This window comes from Amphiprion ocellaris, chromosome 2 (assembly GCF_022539595.1).
Source record: "Amphiprion ocellaris isolate individual 3 ecotype Okinawa chromosome 2, ASM2253959v1, whole genome shotgun sequence".
NCBI lineage: Eukaryota > Metazoa > Chordata > Actinopteri > Pomacentridae > Amphiprion > Amphiprion ocellaris.
In genome coordinates this window covers 7,619,678-7,640,492 of record NC_072767.1, presented here as the reverse complement: position 1 = coordinate 7,640,492, position 20,815 = coordinate 7,619,678, and the positions used below count along the sequence as shown (strand labels likewise).

The 20,815-nt window shown below is 38.5% G+C and overlaps 1 protein-coding gene across 36 annotated transcripts in view; it reads left to right on the top strand.

The window, feature by feature from the left end:
• adgrl2a (adhesion G protein-coupled receptor L2a) overlaps positions 1-7,032 on the top strand; it is a 149,833-nt gene extending 142,801 nt beyond the window's left edge. For 16 of the 36 annotated variants that reach the window (XM_055004635.1, XM_055004685.1, XM_035958382.2 and 13 more), the window contains one exon: positions 4,747-7,032. In XM_055004635.1, coding sequence (XP_054860610.1) covers positions 4,747-5,603 — 857 coding nt within the window. In that variant the 3' untranslated portion in view covers positions 5,604-7,032. Of the gene's footprint in view, positions 1-1,791; positions 1,844-4,056; positions 4,110-4,746 lie in introns of those variants that run through there. The other 20 variants (XM_035958357.2, XM_035958356.2, XM_035958352.2 and 17 more) reach the window with 8 other exon arrangements.
• Positions 7,033-20,815: the final 13,783 nt, after the last annotated feature.

The following is a 20,815-nucleotide window of genomic DNA, read 5'->3' as shown; positions in this document are numbered from 1 at the left end:
AAGTTACTAAAAAATAAACGTCTCTGGAGAACTTCTTTTAAAAGAGGGAGAGACTTGATGCTGACAGAAGAAAAAATAAGTAAATATTTAGCGATAAGTCATTTTTAGGGCTGGGACTTTGACGCGTTAATTACGGTTAATTAATTACAGAAAAATAACGCATTAAAAAAAAAAATGCACATTTCTCAGTTCCCTAATGTCTGGCACACCAGTAACACTGATTCACACTCCAGCCCAGTAGGTGGCGCTAATGAACCTAATGTGTCTGTTTTCCAGCCGTAAAGTGAATCAGTGCAGAAATGTCGGACCAACAGAGCAAACACTGTTCAGCAAAAAGTATTTCTGAAAGTATTTAAGGTGAGAAATAAGCTGCTGAATCTGTCCTCATTTTAGTTGAACAACGGCTAGTTTAGACGTTTAACCAAAGTTTCGCGATGCGTCAGACCTCTACTCCCTGTGCCTCATTTGCATAAATGAAACTACTTTATGCAAATGAGCTCCGGGGCGACACACCGTACGTTAGCTAGGACAATCCTGGTTCCAGCTAACGGTGTAGCCATCCCATAATAGACCACTTTTCAAGACATTGAAAGTGCTTGAGTTTACAAAAAGTCCCAAAATGTTGAATATAATCGCTATAATTGCACTTTGACTTTGCAGTAATCTGTGAATGTAGTAGACAGATGAAAAATGCAGATAAACAGAAATGAAACCAACATATTCGTTGTTTGAGTTCACATGTATGTCTATTCATCCAATCAGTCATCAAGCAACATTTATTTGAGTTGAAAAACTTTGCTTATTGTGTTCGATATTGTTATTTGAACACAATGTGATTAATTGCGATTAATTAATTACAGCTTCTAATTAGATTAATTTTTCAATCACATCCCACCACTAGTAATTTCATTTGTTTAGGACTCTAAAAAAAAAAAAGATCCTTATTACTTCGCCAAGGAGTTATGTGACGATCGACGTACGTTTGTCTGTCTGTCCGTCTGTTAGCAACTTTACTCAAAACCAGACTAACGGATTTGGATGAAATTTTCAGGGAAGGTCAGAAATGACACAAGGACCAAGTGATTAGGTTTTGGCAGTGATGCGGCTTATAGTCTGGAATCACGGATTTGTTAAAGATTTCTGTATCACTGAGAGATGGCGGCATGGCGTCACTGTAACCATGACAACAAGTGAACACTACGTCAGCTGCCTGCTGATGATCACATGATTGTGATCCTACTACAAATCCACCACTGAGGACTTATCAGGACTTATCCATCAGAAATGATCCAAGGAACAATTGATTAAATTGTGTGGATGTTTCTGAGTCCCATCAGTTCCCGCTGCCTGCTACATATTTAGGTCACGTGATCCAGTATCCGTACATAACGTACACATGCATAACACACACCTATGCTCAGCGCAAGGTCGTTTTTAATTAAAGATTTTTTCTGTCGGTAATGATACGTTTGTTTTGTGCGCGATGACTGGTGTGTAGAAAATGATCTTTCTTGAATCCGGTCCGTGGTGCAACAAAGGTTGGAGACCGCTGTTTTAGAGGGAGCTTTTTTTTTCTTTTTGCTAAAAACGTCTTAAACTGCAAGCAAAATCTCCTGCATGCATGTGTGTATATGTACATATGTTATTAATTCAGAATATCTCCGTTGCACATGACATTTAAACATATATCACACTGTAAAGACTGTCTGTGACTATATGTGCTCTCTTACTTTGATACTGAAATGGCATCTTCTGTCATGTTTTGTGCTTTTCCCCTGTGCTTCCCTCTAGTGACCTACAGAGAGACAAGTATGGGAGTAAAACTTAACTTTGCCTATCAAATGTAAATTTTTTTCAGCATGCCTATTAAAAAAAAAAAAAAAAAAAAAAACAACCCAAACCCCCCCGGCACAATCACTGGTTTACTTTTAGGCCATTAACACACACTCAGTGAGCAAGTGGTTCACAAAATTACCTCCAAATTCTGCTCTGATCGGGAAATAAATCAACTTTGGGAGTCAGATTTATCTCTGCTTTTCTCTCTTCTGCTTAATTTGTGGTTTTCAACCGGCCAAGAACAGAAAAAAAGGGGCATTTATCAGAAAGGTTTTCTTTTCTTTTCTGTTTTTTATTCTCCCCAAACGCCTGTCCTCGTGTGGCACTCAGCAGTGTCCAGTAGTATTCCCCTCACACCTTCCCAGACCACAGCTGTCTGGACGCTAAATTGCCTCCTAGCAGGCGTAAACACATGGATGTCATTACAGCAGCTGTTCACTACTTTACTATCTGCTTTAGTTTTCAGCCATTTTCCCCTAATTTCCAAAAATCCTCTTTAAAAACGGCACCACGGCGTCGCTGTAAGGGTCATTCCAGAACTGGAGGACATTTGGGCTTCAAAATGTTTGAAAAATAAACCTTCTCTTTTACAGTTTTCTGCTCTATATTGATCAATAATAGGTAATAAACTATCAAAGGCTTGATTGGCCACATCAATGGTAGCATCTTTGTTCCATGTTTTCTGTGTTGTTTGCTAACTCTACTCTAATCACAGTAACAGGGATGCTAATCCATGCTAATGTTAGCTTTTTCTCAGCAGTAGAAGCTAGATATTTAGCTGCTGTTACTGCTGACCAAGAGGACAAACTTACTGATGGAAAACAGTCCAAAGAATGAGTCTGATCCTGATAATATGAGGTAGAGTGAGACATTCACAGACATTCACAAAAAATAAGACAAAACAACAAAAACAAGACAGAAAATCATAAAAGCAAGACAGAAAAGGACAGAAATGAGACACAAAACGACAAAAACAAGACACAAAATGACAGAAATGACACAAAATGACAAAAACGAGACAGAAAATGACAGAAACGAGACAGAAAATGACAAAAACAAAACACGAAACAACAAAAACGAGACAGAAAAGGACAAAAGTAAGACACAAAATGACAGAAATGAGACAGAAAAGGACAAAAGTAAGACACAAAATGACAAACGAGACAGAAAAGGACAAAAACGCCACAGAAAATAACAAAAACAAAACATGAAACAACAAAAACGAGACAGAAAAGGACAAAAGTAAGACACAAAATGACAGAAACGAGACAGAAAAGGACAAAAACGTTATCAACAGGTTATGCTAACATGTTGTGGGTTAAATGTTCCATGCATAATAATTATCAGATAAAATATTATGTTGGTTAAACATAATGTTCCCACAATTACAAGAGACATCAATGAAAAAAATTTAACCTAAAAAAGCAGATTTAAATTTCATTTGCACTGTTTTATTTGAGATTCAGTTTCTTCATCAGAGGGGTGGGACAAGAGAAAAACAGTATTTTAGGGGGAACTCCAGACCTTTATGGTATTTTTAAAAACATTTTCAAACAGATTTGGTCTCAGGACAAGTACATTTACACAACAACAGCATGTTTTAGTATTTGGATTATTTGAAATCTCATGGGTGGGACGTAAAATGTCCTCCGGTTCTGGAATGAGCCATAAAACCCTGGAACTGCCTCCGTCTTCATTTGTTATTCTACAAGGAGGCACATTCTCCCTTTATCTCCTCTCTCAATCATGGCATAGCTAATATTTATCCTTTCTGCCGCTGCTTTCCGTGACCTCCGTGCTGTGAGAAATTCCTAACATGACTGCGCGTGACCTCTGCAGTCGGCTGTGTTTTCTCCAGCCGTCCTGCTAGTGGCCGAGGTCTCGCTGGGAACGTGACGGATGCCAAGTGCCGAGCTCCGGGCCAGCGCTGACCTTTTGCCAGCTTTGGGTACACGAGCTGCCAACTAATGGACAGCAAGTGTACCAACACAAACTCAACCCCAAAAGAAAAAGAAAGAAAAAAAAAAGGAAAAATCGACAAGAAAAGTAGCTGTTGGCATTTAATTCCTGACAGTAAAAGCGGTTTAATGCTTATTTATTTCATTTGCTGAACCCTTGCTCTCGCTAAGTTGCAGTTAAGACCTTTACTTTACATTCTGTTGTTCTGTTGAGTGATTCTCCATGTTACAATAAATCATTTTACTTTCTTTTGTACATCAGCTGCTCTTAGACCAGATAGCCTGAGCAGACAGACATGATGTGAGTTGTCTAAAGTGAGTCTTTTCACCTGCTGTGTGTGGTGATGGTGGAGTGCTGCTTGTGGGCTCCCCTTGTAGTGAGAACAAAGATGGCTGTCCCATGTTGAAACATAACTACTTTCCCTTTTCTGTCCGTGTCATCTTTTCCCATCTGTCCTTTCCTTTTGCTTTCCTTCAGCACATCCACCCTATTAGTTGCTAGAGAACCTCTCAGTGTCGTAGCTTGTTGCCCGTCCGTGGCTTCATCCTTGTGGACATCTACTTTTTTGCCCGGTGTGTTGTGATGGTGGTTCCTGTTTGTTTCTTAATGTTGTTTGGGATCTTTTTCATTGCTTTGTCACCTTTTGTGGCAGATTTAAGCGCACAGTTCCCTGCTTATTTTAAAAGACACTTTTAAAAAGGGAAAGCCAAAATGAATATGTGAGAAAGTAAAATGATTTCTCATCGCCAGTAGTGCATGCCTCTGTATTGTATGTTAAGGGTTGTGCCTAACTAACGGATGACGGCATGGCTTAATTCTACTTGAGTTTTTTTTGTTTTTTTTTTTAATGTGAAACTGCATCCTAAACAGCATTAAACTTGTGTCTCTTCCTCTCGTGGTTATGGTTGGTGACTAATGGAAGATCCCCTCACGTCTTTCCTTTCGTTGCAGGGCACTCACTGAACAATGCGGTGAGGGATACGAGTGCAATGGATACTCTACCGCTAAATGGTAACTTTAATAATAGCTACTCGCTCCGCAACGGGGACTTTGGCGACAGTGTGCAGGTAGTAGACTGCGGCCTCAGCCTGGACGATGCTGCCTTCGAGAAAATGATCATCTCTGAGCTAGTACACAACAACCTGCGTGCCTGTAACAAAAGCCACCAACAGCAACAGCAGCAGCACCACAGTTTACACCACCCGCCCCACCACCAGCAGCCGCCGCAGTACCACCATCACCACCACATGGAGCGGGCTCCGCCCAAGGTGACGGTGGTCGGCGGCGGCGGCGGCGGCAGCGAAGACGACGCCATCGTAGCCGACGCCTCGTCTTTGGTCCACGTGGGCGACACGGTGGGCCTCGAGCTGCACCATCAGCAGGAGCTGGAGGCGCCGCTCATCCCCCAGCGGACTCACTCGCTTCTGTATGCGCCCCAGAAGAAGGTGAGGACCGATGGGGGAGTGGAAACCCTGGTCAGCCAGCTGACGCCCACCAACCCCGATGAAAGCCTGCAGTCCCCCAACAGAGACTCCTTGTACACTAGCATGCCCAACCTGAGAGACTCTCCGTTCCCCGAGAGCAGCCCGGACGTTGTGGAGGACCTGAGTCCGTCAAAGAGGAGCGAGAACGAGGACGTTTACTACAAGAGCATGCCCAACTTAGGGGCCGGCCACCAGCTCCAGGCCTACTACCAGATAGGCCGAGGGAGCAGCAGCGACGGCTACATCATCCCCATCACTAAAGAGGGCTGCATCCCCGAGGGCGACGTACGAGAAGGACAGATGCAGTTAGTGACAAGCCTTTAAATGTATTTAAATCATCCCAGACCTCCTGGAGGACGCCAGCGAGGGGAAGGGAAGCAAGCGTTTGTATTACTTTTGAAGGGAGCCTCGTCGCCCCGTCATGTACACCTCCCCCTCCATCTGCATCGCCATCTCCTCCCCCCTCCACAAACATGCCACTCTTCCTCCCTCCCCTCCCCTCCCCTCCCCTCCCCTCCCATCCCTCCCCCGCAGGCCGATAGACTCGGAGCACGGCGACGGCGGTGCAAAGTTTTAAGGAGACTGTACATAAAAATGCAGAGTCAGATTTCAATTTTAAGAGACAAGCCAACTATGTATTTAAATGTGCTGCTGCTGTTGAATAATTGAGAAAATTTTAAGGTACGAAAATGAAAAAAAAAAGGCAAAAAAATCTAAAAAACGAATTTAAAAAAAAAAAAAATTACTGGCTACATCCAATCAGCAATTTTCCCAGTCAAAGGTTGTACATACACTCCCCAACATCCTAGCTGAAGCCTGTTTTTTTAATCGTGAACAAATCGACACCCGGCGACCAGAACACGGACACGTTTGTAACATATTCCTGATCAGACTTTTAGAGAAGGAATATAAGGTCCTGGTCGCCCTCCACCACCATGAAGTTTGGATTGTATAACCACTAGCAATCAAGCCCCTGGCCTTATATTTTCTCAACTGTACCTTGAACCTGTCGTCAAGGCAAATGGCTAAAATATATATTTTGTTGTATTGCTAGTGTAAAATAAGAATTCATGGGAAACCATAAATATGAAGAAAAACCTTTTAATTGCAAAATTTAACGTTTGAGAGACTATTGTGTAGAAGTTGCACATATGTTATACGGTGTGTTTATGGTTCCGACACTTCATTCATGGTAGTACGGCTTAGAAAAAGAAAGAAGGAATCAGTGAATTACAAAGATGCATTATCACATTTTCCACTTGTGAACAGTGTTTTTTTTTTTTGTTTGTTTTGTTTTGGGGTGTTTTGGAGTTTCATCGATATCGCCCATCGAGTTTATTTGCCAAAGTGGCATTACTTTAGTAGAACGGGAATGCAACAACCCAGTTAAGGTGATTTTATGCATTGCACAGTTTTTTTGTGTAATTCCGGTTGAACTAGATCTTTTAAGAGCGATGGGCAAAACGAAGTGAAACCGACTTTTGACAACAAAGTTTCTATCATAAATGTAGTTCTTCCGCTTGGGTTTGGATATTTTATTTATTAAAATCTTTCCAAAAAAAAAAAAGAAAAGAAGAAAAGAAAAGATAAATGGGAAATGTGTGGATATTTTCCAGCACTGGTATACATGCTGTACTGTAGCTCATGTTTTCTATGTAAACATGTTTCCAAGGGGCTCATCACTTAAGACTGATGTAAAGTTCAACACTTGTTTAACGAATACAATAAATGTGAGATTTTTTGTCAAATGCCAGTTGCTTTTTAATGCTTTGTGTTTTTGGTACTATTTGAGAAGAAAAAAAAAACAGGTTTGATGATTTCGCTATGGACAAAACACACTTCTGACTCAGGTTATAAGTAAGTCCCGAGCACCTTGAACGGCAAATTGGTGAATTTGTTTTCTGTTTTGTTTTGGTTTTGTTTTGCTATTTCTTCAGTCGCTGCAGAGTAGAGAAAGCTCATCCCACCGTGTGTTAGAGAAGCCAAATCTTTCCATGTGATTCAAAGATGAGAAAACTCAGGTAGGAAAAACTGCATTGTAAATGTTCCTGTGTGTGGTTGTAACACTAATAAAGGTTAAAAAAAAACTAAACGGCACTGGTTCAAAGCATTGTCCACTTAGTATATTATTGAGTGAGGGTGCCATTAAAGCAGCCCTGTAGTAAGATGTTGGCTTTAATGCTGTGTGGAAGTGGAAATGTGTCCACAGACCTAACAAGGGCTCAATGTTACACTTGGCTGCGGTTGGAGAAATATATTATACATAATATGTCGGGCTATGACACATATTTGCTCTAATTAATGTCTGCTGCTGCTGCTACTGAAGCCCACAGTCAGTTCCCGTACCGTTTACGCCTCAGGTAATGCTAATTTATGAAGCATTTTGATATAACACCAGTTGAGGCGGAGTGACAGCTCTCAGCAGGGTTGCTGGAAATTGCACTGTTTACCATTTGGCATTGAAGGAAATGACTCAGAACTTAGCAAAAAAAAAAGGGGGGGGGGGGGAAGCACTTTATGTCAGTGCACATAATGCTGTGTGGGCTGCGTGTTGTTTTGACTTTTCCAACAATTATGCGACATTTTGTGCAATTATCTGAGGCTCCAAATTGTCATAGAAGAATTATGTTCTTTTTTCGCTTGATCTCTCGTACAGACCCCCTCTGAATGTCAGTTTGGAATCCGGTGTCGGGGCGATTGTTGACTGCTGAAATGGCAGATGCATGATGACGAGTGTAAGAATGAGAAAAAATATCAGATTGATTCCTAAGACTGCATTGTAAAACATGCAACAGATAGATAGATAGATAGATAGATAGATAGATAGATAGATAGATAGAGTTTGTGGTCACTTAGAAATGTCCTTATTTTTAAAAGAAATACAGCTTTGTTCAATGAAGATAACATTAAATGAATGATAAATCCAGTGTAGACATTGTTAATGTGGTAAATGACTATTCTAGCTGGAAACAGCTGATTTTTAATGGAATATCTCCATAGAGGTACAGAGGAACATTTCCAGCAACCATCACTCCTGTGTTCTAATGCTACATTGTGTTAGCTAATGGTGTTGAAAGGCTCATTGATGATTAGAAAACCCTTGTGCAATTATGTTAGCACATGAATAAAAGTGTGAGTTTTCATGGAAAACATGAAATTGCCTGGGTGGCCCCAAACTTTTGAGTATATATTTAAAGCCATTTAACGTCTTTTTTTAAACACTTTAAATGGGAGCAACTTCTTACCTGAGCATGTTCCCCTCAGGGATCAATAATCTGATTCTGAGACAAAAGATGGACTCCTTGGTGGAGTCTTCATTATATAAATACAAAATATGCATCACATTATCTGACAGCAGCACTGTATAATTGATAAATGCAAAATAATGTGCAGTAACTACTTTTCTGTGCAAAAACACCAATAGAACTATTATTTATTAAACTGTATACTTATATTGCTAGTGTAATGTACATTTTTGCATTATATGCCGCAGCTTTTCTACTTATGTTTATATTTTAGGACTTATTTTCAGCTCATGTTTGTCTTATATTTGTTTCAGACTTTAAACTTTAACATGAACAAGTTCCCCTCTGGGATCAATAATGTGATTCTGAGACAAAAGATGGACTCCTTAGACAGTTGGTGGAATCTTCATTATAGAAATTTTTAATATGCATCACATTATCTGATATCAGCACTGTCTTTATAATTAATAAATGAAAACTAATGAGCAATAAATGGTGCAAAAACACCAATGTAACTAGTATTTATTACATTTATGGATACTTATTTTGCTAGTGCAATGTGCATTTTTGCATTTTATGCTCATACTTTGGTACTTATGTTTATCTTTTAGTTAATATTTTCTACTCATCTTATATTTTGTTCGACTTTAAATGGGAGCAACTCTAACATTTCCCCTCAGGGATGAATAAACTGATTCTAAGACAAAAGATGGACTCCTTAGACATTATATAAATACAAAATATGCATCACGTTATCTGGGAGCAGCACTGTCTTTATAATTGATAAATGAAAAATAATGTGCAGAAACTACTTCACTGTGCAAAAACACCAGTCGAACTATTATTTATTCCACTGTGTGTTTTTTTGCTAGTGTAATGTCTTTTTTTGTCTTTTTATGCTTAAAGTTTTTTACTTTTGTTTATATTTTAGAATTTATTATCTACTCATGTTTATCTTAATCAATAATGTGATTGTGGGACAAAAGATGGACTCTCCTTAGACATAAAACTCCCCAAAAAACTCAATAATCGATGTGTAGAAACCAGCAGTGCACTGACAGCCTTCGAAAAAAAAGCAGGATTAAAAAAGTGATGAAAAATTAAATAAACTCTCCATCGTATGTGCATTATTTCAGCAGAGCGAACAGCTTCCCACCTCCTTCCGAAGGTCGCTTTTCCAACTTTAAAGCGTCCGTGAGACACTTGATCTTGTCAATGATTTAACTAAACCTAGAGAGAATCTAAAACTAGCTGTAACGACATGCATAACGGTGAGAAAAAAATCAGACTGATTTCTAAGCCTGCGTTGTAAAACATGCAGTATCGGTCTAAAAGTTTTTTAAGAAGGAAAATGAAACGTAGGAGACGATCCATGCAGACGAGTCCACATCTGCAGAAGAAAAACCCTCAGTCTTCTCTGCAGCGCCGCTAAAAGCCTCGTCATGAAGCTATTCTCACGTGTCTGTTCTGTTTTCCTTCACCTCTCTCCAGCTTCTTCTGTTCACCTGTGAATGAAAACAGAAATGCAGGATTCTGTACAAACCAGGGGCGTCAAACATGCGGCCCGCGGGCCAGAAGCGGCCCTCCAGAGGCTCCAATCCGGCCCTCAAAGTGTAAAAATTCCAGAGAAGACATTAACTGCAGATTGTAAATTTGTAAAAGTTCAAATTTTTATAAACTTCTAGATTTATAGACCTTTGTTTGTTTTGACCATATAGTAAAATACTAGATTGTTCATGGTTCTTTTGTCTTTTTGTGCTTCATTTTTGTCATATTTTGTCATGTTTTTGTTGTTTTTTATCTCATTTTTTTGTGTGACTTTTGTTGGTTGCGTTCTGTTTTTGTCATTTTGTTTCTCGTTTTTGTCGTTTTGTGTTTCCTTTTTGTCTCACTTGTGTTTTGTGTCTTATTTTTGTCATTTTGTGTTTCAAGTTATTTATTGTTTTTTGTCTCGCTTGTGTCATTTCTCCATTTATTTTGTCACTTTGTGCCTTGTTTTTGAGATTTTGTGTTTACTTTTTGTCTCGCTTGTGTCATTTATTTTGTCACTTTGTGTCTCGTTTTTGTCACATTTTGTCTCGTTTTTTGTCTGATTTTTGTTGTTTTGATCATCAAGTAAAATACGACATCGTTCAGTTCCAGATTCCTGTGACTAAATGTTTTGTGCCTTCGTAGACAAACTGTGATCTGTAGATTGAATTGTGTAAATGATAAATTGAGGCATAATGTTATTGAAAATGAACTCATTATTCTTAAGAAATTTCAGGTTGTTCATAATGTTTTGTAAAAAGATAATTCGTTAAATGTGAATATTTTCAGAATGTACTTTTTTGCACTAAAACAAAACTAAATAGTTGGAGTTGTGGTTATTTCTGGGGTATGTTGTGATTTTACTGGTCACTTGAGATTAAACTGGGCTGAATGTGGAACCTGAACTGAAATGAGTTGGACACCCCTGGTATGAACGGTAAGCTAAAGCCCTCGCTAGCAGCACGATCTTACATTTCAGCGGCGTCACTGGTTAGCATCCAGGCAGATAATTGCTCTCCTCACCCCTCCGCCTCACTGCAGTTTGTTTCTTCTGACACGGTGACCTTAGAAGCAGATAAACTTTGCGGGTAAGCAGGTTTATTTTCATTATTAGGAGCATGGAAACGTGATCTCGGACTGAGTGTTCGTGGGAGAACGTGGACTCGGCAGCCTCTAGCTTTGCGTGTGGCCTCCTCTCCTCGCTAATTCCCATCTTTTGCTCAGGGAGAGACTCGCCCTTTGTCAAACATTGATTCAGAAGTAGGCCAGGAGCTGAGGGGCCGAGAGCTCGGTTCCTCCCACAGAGGAGCCGCTCGGCCCTGGAAACAGAGCTGGAGAATCCTGTCAGCAGAATGGGAGTGGAAGCGCTAAAGATGGATGTGGTATTGACCAAACACAGGCATGAGACGAATGTGCGACCAAACACAGATAGCTGTGATTGTCGAGTCAGAGATCATTTCCAGGATCTAAGGATTTCTGTAGGATATGATGCAACTGCATGAAAGACATTTTCTTGGTGATGAAAGATTTTATGTGTTTTTTTCTCCCCTAAATCCCAGAATGCAGCGAAGGTCTCCCCCATGCTGAGGAGACGCAGAACAATGGAGCTTCTGCTAAGTGCTCGCGCTATTCTGGTCACAGACGGATTAAACAAACATTTAATTAACTCATCATCTGTTTACGATCAACTGTGACCATCTTCAGCAACTTAAACAGGAATTATGTGCTTCTTTAATTCACTCCACTTTAGTCATACATCCCTGCAGGATGGTTTGTAAACCTCAACCCAAAGAACGGAAACGGAGCAGACTACGACTGCTCTCGCAAGTGTGTTTGTTGAAAGTTCAGTTTAAGAAGTTCCTTTTCAAACCCTCGGGGATTTCTCTGAGGTTATCGATAGCTGCTGCAATAGCTGCTGCAGCAGCTCCTCCTGTGAACGGAAAACACTGCCAATTATAGATGGCATCAACGTGGATGAAAGCCATTGTGTACAAGGAAAGGAAAAAACCTCTGAAGCCACAAACAGTAACTGGCAAGGCAAAAGTAACTTCCCAAACTCTTGAAGTCAAAGAGGACCCTTTAACTGCTTACTCTTTTCTTCCCCCAGCCTCTTTTGTCCTGTCCCCAACTTCAAATGTGCAGATTTGCGGCCCATGGGCGACTTAGATCCGGTCCCGTCGAGGTGAAAAATCCAATTAACCTGCAGCTCCAGCTGCCTACGTTCTAATCCCCTCCCATAATTATGAAATTACTAGATGCAGGATTTCAAATGAAAAAAGGATGAGAGCGACTGACTCAGAAAAAAAAGATGAAATAAAGCATTCGCTGGCGGTATACAGAGTTCCTGTTCACCTGGAGGAGGAACAGTTCATTCTTAGGGCTGAATTTGAAGGTGAGACCCTCAGAAGCTTTTGTAATCAGAAGAAGAAATATCCTAACAAAAACACGAGGGTGGAGGATCCTGAACCGGCCTTTCAGATTTCCGGATACACTCCTGCATGCTCTGCATTTAGACTTTTCAAATGACTGCAAATGAATCTCGATCTGGACTCTCCATTGAAACAGATCAGAGACGCTCTGTGGACTCTCTGCTGCTACACATGTTCACTTTTCAAGGACTTTGAGAATTAAAACCTGAGAGGAAATTTTATAAAAACCTGCTTCAGCTTCCTCCTGGTTTGATCTGCAGTGAAGATGCAGCTCATAAATAAGCAGCAGTGAGATACAGTGTAGGCAAAACGAATGAGGTTTGATGCATTATTTTCTCATCTAATTAAAAGTAGTCGCTCCGGCCTTTCAGCTCTGCATGAGTGGTGAGAAAAAGACCACTCATCACATGGTCACACATTCAGCAGAGGTCCTTCCAGCTCAGCGAGGTCTGATTCTGCTTCTCTAAATGTTAAAACCACCGATTCCTGCACTAATAACAGCAATAAAACACTGAAATTACTCTGGAAGGCTAATACGTGACTGCTCTCTTTAATAGAAGTGAAACTAATCAAATAATTCACAGATTAAACAGTTTATTTATGCAGCAACAACAAAAGAGAAAAAGCAGAAAACATGAAAACATAAATCTGAGACAAAACATGGACTCCTTGGTGGAATCTTCATTGTATAAATTCTAAATGTGCATCACATTATCTGACAGCAGCACTGTCTATAATTGATAAATGAAAAATAATGTGCAGAAACTACTTCCCTGTGCAAAAACACCAATATAATTATTATTTATTAAACTTATGTGTATTTATTTTGCTAGTGAAATGTGCATTTTTGCATTTTATGCTTATACTTTTGTACTTATGTTTATATTTTAGGACTTTTTTCTACTCATCTTATATTTTTTTAGACTTTAAATGGGAGCAACTCCAGCATTTTTGTCTTTTTTTGTCTGACTTTTGTCATTTGTCTCGTGTTTTAGTCATTTTGGTTTCTGTTTTTTTTTGTGTTTCCTTTTCGTCTCATTTCAGTTTTTTGTCTTATTTTTGTCATTTTGTGTTTTGCTTTATTTGTTGTTTTGTGTGTTGTTTTTGTCGTTTTGTGTCTTTTTGTCTCGCTTGTGTTGTGTAGTTTTTTGTTTTGTTATTTGTTTGTGTCATTTGTGTAACTTTTTGACCCGTTTTTCCCATTTTTTGGTCACTAACTTTTTTATCAAATTTTTTGTCTCTTGTTGCTTGTTTCGTGTTGTCTCATTTTTTGTCTCGTTTTTGTAATATTTTCTCTTGCTTTTGTTGTTTTTTTTGTCTGACTTTTGTCATTTTTCTCGTGTTTTTGTCATTTTGTGTTTCCTTTTTGTCTCGCTTGTGTTTTTTGTCTTATTTTTGTCATTTTGTGTTTTGCTTTATTGGTTGTTTTGTGTATTGTTTTTGTCATCTTGTGGGGGTTTTTTGTCTCACTTGTGTTGTCTATTTTTTCATTGTTTTGTTTCTCGCTTTTGTCATTTTTTGTCTCTGTGTCATTTATGTATTTTTTGTCCCGTTTTTTTCCATTTTTTGTCGAATTTCTAATTTTTTTGTCTCTTGGTTTTTGTTTTGTGTCACTTGTCAAATTTTCTGTCATTTTTTGCCTCATTTTTGCAATATTTTGCCTTGTTTTTCTTGTTTTTTTGTCCTTTTTTGTCTGACTTTTGTTGTTTTGATCATAAAGTAAAATACTATATCATTCAGTTCCAGATGACTAAATGTTGTGTTCCTTTGTAGACACTCTGTGATCTGGAAGTTGTAATGTGGAAATGATAAACTGAGGCTGAATGTTGATGAAGTTGAACTTATTTTTCTTAACAAATTTCAGGTTGTTCGTAATGTTTTGTAAAAAGATAATTCCTTAAATGTGAGCATTTTCAGAATGTACTTTTTTGCACTAAAACAAAGGAAACATTAGGAGTTGTGGTTATTTCTAGGTTATTATGCTGTGATTTTACTGGTCACTGGAGATCAAACTGGGCTGAATGTGGACCTAAAATGAGTTTGACACTCCTGGTCTAAGGAGTTCATCTTTTGTCTCAGAATTAGATTATTGATCATTGATTATGAGTACAAAGTAAGTCCTAAAATATAAAGACAAGTAGAAAGTTATCTGCATAAAATGTAAAAATATACACTGTACTAGGAAAATACAAATATGTATATACATAAGTGTAATAAATAATAGTTCTATTGGTGTTTTTGCACATTATTTTTGACTTATAAATGATAAAGACAGTGCTGTCAGATAATGTGACTATAAATTCTACTATTTACACATGAATATATCTCATGAAAAAGCAGAAAACATACATCTTCACGATATGAAAAAGATGATTATATCACTATTACTGCTACTAATAATAATATTAATAACAGTCCCATTCTGTCCTGTAAGCAGTTCTTCAGGAATATTTGTGACTCATGCATGAATAAATAGTAGACTACAATCTCCTTACGTAACGCTCTGAGTTATGGCATTGTTTCCCAGTAATCAGGGACGATGTATTCCTCACGTCTGCCGTTCAGGTCCTTCACTGCAGAGAGGCTCTATCTCATCACTGAATCTAATATTCATCTGATAAACTCACTGGCACTCGCCGGAGGGAAGCCTGGAGCAATAACTACAGGGTCTCCTGCTGCGTACAAGCTTCTGCAGGCCAATGATAACTCCCACTCACTAGACACCTTACTGTATGCAGAGACTCATGCAAAATAATCCATTACAGCGCCACGCTCACGCCGCATCGCTATTCATCATTTGGCAAGAAGAGAAGGAACGTGAGGATTTAATGGCTGCTCGCCGACCCTATTTGTTTCTAAAGGATGCTTAAGAAGCAAACGGTGTAGGTGGGACGGCGGCGTCCGTCTGTACACTCGGGGGAACTGCTGCTATTGTAATAACACACAGATGAGAAAACGCGCTTTGCCAGGACTCTTAAATTGGACGTCTCGGATATCTAAGCAAAAACCCATCACATCAAAAGTTTGCCGCTTTTCCTCGAGCCGTGGAGTCGGTTGGGGGGAAGATGGACGAGGAGTTAACGCACTTCTTCAGTTGATACTCAATGACAATAATGTGCAATAACTACTTCTCTGTGCAAAAGCACCAATAGAACCAGTATTTATTACACTTACAGAATATTTTTCTAGTACAGTGTATATTATTGCATTGTATGCTTATATTTTTCTACTTACGTTTATATTTTAGGAGGTACTTTCTACTCTTAATCAATTTTAAATTCAATTTCAACAACATTCAGCCTCAGTTTATCATTTACACATTACAACTTCCAGATCACAGAGTGTTTACAAAGGGACAAAACATTTAGTCATCTGGAACTGAACGCTAAAAGATTTTACTTTATGACCAAAATGACGAAAGTCAGACCAAAAAATAGACAAAATATTACAAAAATGAGCCACAAAATGACAAACAAAATGAGACAAATGACACAAAACAAAACAAAAGAGACAAAAAATTAGTCAAAAAAATTACAAAGCAACAAAAAAAATGGACAAACGAGACAAAAAATGACAAAAGCAAGAAACAAAATAACAAAAAAAGACAAACAACACAAGTGAGACCAAAAACAACACAAACAATACACAAAACAACAAATAAAGCAAAACACAAAATGACAAAATAAGACAAAAAGCACAAGCGAGACAAAAAGGAAACAAAAGACAAAAAAACAGAAACAAAACGACAAAAATGTGAGACAAATAACAGAAGTCAGACAAAAAAAGACAAAAAAACAACAAAAACAAGACAAAATATTACAAAAATGAGACACAAAATGACAAAAGAACAATGAACAATCTAGTATTTTACTATATGGTCAAAACAACTTGTCATGGTCTAGAAATGATTTAAAATTGATAGTTTTACTAATTTACAATCTGCAGTTAATGTCTTCTCTGGAATTTTACACTTTGAGGGCCGGATTGGATCCTCTGGAGGACCGCTTTTGGCCCACGGGCCGCATGTTGGACACCCCTGCCTTAGAGAGTTGGTGGAATCTTCAATATATAAATTCTAAATATGCATTATCTGTGAGCAGCACTGTCTTTACAATTAATAAATGAAAAATATTGTGCAGTTACTACTTCTCTGTGCAAAAACACCAGTAGAACTATTATTTATTACACTTCTGTAGACTTGCTTTGCTAGTGCAATGTGCATTTTTGCATTTTTTGCTGATTCTTTTGTACTTATGTTCATAATTTAGGATGTATTTTCTACTCATTTTATACAGTTTTTAGACTTTAAATGGGAGCAACTGTAACATTTCCCCACAGGGATCAATAATCTGACTCTGAGACAAAAGATGGACTCCTTAGACAGTTGGTACAATCATTCAAAAATGACAACCGTCCTGTTATTCCTAAACAACTAAATGTGAGATATCTCTCAATATTCACTAAATCAAGATCAGGCAGCTGCAGCTGATCCAGAACTCTGCTAACCAACACCAGGAAACTGGACCACGTTACACGCTGACTTCCTGTTAGTCAAAGGATAGAGTTCAGAATCTGACTCCTGGCCTATAAAGCATTGAATGATCTTGGACCAAAATCCATCCTAGACTTACTAGCTCCATATGAAGCATCCAGAGCCCTCAGGTCATCAGGTACAAGTCTTGGTTCTGTTCCCAGAACCAGAACCAAGACTAGTGAAGCAGCATCCAGCTATGATGCTCCTCACCTGTGGAACAAACTTCCTGAACACCTGAGGTCTGCTCAAACTGTCGCCTCTTTTAAATCAGGCCTGAAAACCAGATTGTTTAGTGCAGCTTTCTCTTAGATGCTCAGTCTGTTTCTGTGTCACTTTCATGTTTTATGTCTATGATTTTAATGTATGCCTATCTTTAAATCATTTTTCTGAATGGATTCCTTTGCCATTGTAAAGCACCTTGAGTCGCCTTGTGTATGAATTGTGCTCTACAAACAAGAAAATCACTCAGAGAGCGCAGTACTCCTCCAAGGCTGCTCAGTCGTTGTATCATTTCTGATGGATGAAATCTTGAAAAAATTCATGGCAGAAATCACGGCACTATAGAATGTGTCCATTTAATATAGATGTACCGGCAAACAAAATGACCTTGCGCTGAGCACAATTGTGTGTTATGCATGTGTACGTTACGTATGGATACTGGATCACGTGACCTAAATATGTAGCGGGCGGCGGGAATTGATGGGACTCGGAAACACCCCCACAATTTAACCCTCGTGTCGTCCTGCGGGTCAAATTGACCCGTTTAAAGTTTGAAAATGTGGGAAAAATAATCTGTTTTTACAGTGAAACTTCTTATGTCCACATTTTCACATTTTTGGGAAATCTTTGAACATTTTTTGGTGTAAAAAAAGAAATGTTAAAAAAAAAGGTTTCTTGAAGAACATTCACCAAAAAAATCAACCAAAATCCAGTGAAATTCACTGGATTTTGGTTGATTTTTTCTGGTGAATGTTCTTCAAGAAAATATTAGAAATTTTACTGATATGTATGTCATCACTTTAGATATTTTTCAGATTTTTTTTTAAACGAAAACTTTTAAGGAATTCTTGGAATTTTCTTCCTTCGGGTTTGGCAAATTTTCATAAATTTGAGGAATTTCTTTGCTGAATTTTTGGATTTTTTTCAGACAAGGAAACAATGTTCTTTGGTGCCCGTAAATGAAAACAACAGGAGGGTCAGTCAGTTGTTCCTTATATCATTTCTGATGGATAAGTCCTGATAAGTCCTCAGCGGTGGATTTGTAGTAGGATCACAATCATGTTGATCGTCAGCAGGCAGCTGATGTAGTGTTCACTTGTTGTCATGGTTACAGTGATGCCATGCCGCTATCTGGCAATGATACAGAAATCTTTAACAAATCCGTGGATCCAGACTATAAGCTGCATCACTGCCAAAACCTAATCACTTGGTCCTTGTGTCATTTCTGACCTTCCCTGAAAATTTCATCCAAATCTGTTAGTCCGTTTTTGAGTAATGTTGCTAACAGACAGACAGACAGACAGACAGACAGACAGACAAATGTACACTGATCATCACATAACTCTGTTGTTCCTTGGTGGAGTAATAAACTTGCCTTGCCTAAACCATCAACAAAACTGTGCATTGCAGGCCAGTTACCAAATCATGCTTTTATGGGTCCGACGTCATGTGACCAAACCAACAGGCGTGCAGGTTAATGAGCCCCTTAGTGACATTTAAACTGTGATCCTGAACTCCTTCTTGACTTTACAGCTGCTCTGTTTTACCTTCCACTCACTGAAACTCCAAGGTGGCGTTTTAAAATTCATGCAGTCTGCTCCGAGTGCTAAAACAGAGAAGGCAAAAGCTGTGTTTGTAGCCGAAGCCGCCCTGGTGCAGATGTACTCTCGTCTCCTCGTTTTGTTTCTCCGCCGCTCTGATTAACCCCGTTAAGATGGCCTGCAGGATCGATATAAATGTTTGATTTCAGACTCGCTTTCCTGCAGGATGTGAAAGCGCAGACATGTGGCCGTCCTGTGGTTCCTCCCAACATCAGGCGAGGATCTAATTCCACTGATCTGCCCGTCGCAGCTGTGAGCTATAACATCAGTCGTAATGCGGCTCCTGCTTGATGTCACCTTCAAGCCCAAAAAGCCCCCGACGCACTCGAGACAAAACAACCATTCAACATCTGTTAGAATACCCCCGGCCCCGCGATGAATGTGCAGAGAGGAAATATTTCAGGTCCCCACAAGACTGATAGCAAAGCGAGCGTTTGCCGTAATGATTGCGCTGCATTGGATTAGAAAAGCTGGGCCTCAGTCTGTCATTAAAACCATATTCCACTAAAGAGATGTGCAGACTTGTGCCGCACATAAAGGTTGAAACGAATCAATCAGGTGGCAATTCCACCATATTCTATTACACTCCACGTTATTGAAATACATTCATATTAAAAGTCTATTTCCAGGGCCTCTGCTGGAACACGTAATGGGCACCATTCATAGAGCTGAGTGTCAATACTGTGATTATCACAAATAAGCTCAGAGCCATTCACCTGCTGGATTAACGGACGAACGAGTTGGAGGGCGGCAGCGTCTCTGACATTACACCGTCTGATCACTTCAATCTATTTCTGATTGTTGGATATACGAAACCTCCGCTCAGGTATCATTAATTGCTTTTCCTGCTTTTTTTCCCCTCCAGTCAACATAATGCTCTCCTGCCTCCCCGTCCGCAACGCAATCCATCGCGTCCCAGACGTAATTTATGTGATTGACACAACGTTTTATTGTCATTTGTGAGACATCAGACATAAGAAGTTTAAGGAGGAGGATTTAAAGGTCATGCCGGTAATTTCATCAGCTAAGAAACGTTCTGCGGGGAGATTTCAGGGATTTGCTCTGAGGAAGAAACTGTGGCGCTGGACAGGAATCCTCCTCTGCAGCATCATCCATATCCAAAATCAAGTGTATGCTGTAAGAAATGAAAGGAAATTATTTTACAAATGACGCAGGTATTTGGCAGAAAAAAAAATATGCATATAAACTATTATTTTACACATTTTCCCTTAAACTACAGATAATGTATCGCAAAAACACAGAAAACGAGCAATGATTTCCATGTTAACCATTAAATTTTTAAAAAAAAAAGTTCACATTTTTTTGCAGTATTTGGCAATAAAACTACAACACTATTATTTATTGATTTTAAAATAGTAATTTCTTTTTGAACAATTTACTGTTATTTTACAGATTTTCCTTGTTTTGTTAAATTACAGATAAAATCTAGTAAAAATCACAGAAAAAAGTATTATTTATATAACCATAAAAACCTGGGCAAAACTATATTTTAAAAAAAGTCCATATCAAAAATCTATGTTTTTATAAATAATTTTTCATGGTAACCTTCAAAAAAAATGAAAAAAGAACAACAAAAAATGTATACATCAAAAATCTGTATTTTAAATAATTTTTTCATTTACATTTTTTGACAAAAACAACTTCACTACTTTTTAGTTTTTTTTCTTAAAAAAGGTAATTTTTTAAAACAATTTACTGTACAGTTTTTCCTTGTTTTGTAAATTACAAATATTAGATGAAAGAGTATTATTTGCTTATTAACCTTAGGGGGAAAAAACTGTTAAAAAAAGTAAAAAAGAAAAGAAAAAGAAAGAAAAAAGTCCTTCAAAACCCTATATTTTTCAACAATTCATTATTATCCAACATAACAATACATTCAAAAATTACAGTCTTTTACTGTATTTAAATTAGAAAATAAATACTGGAAGAAAAATAAGTATAAGAAAAAAATAATAAC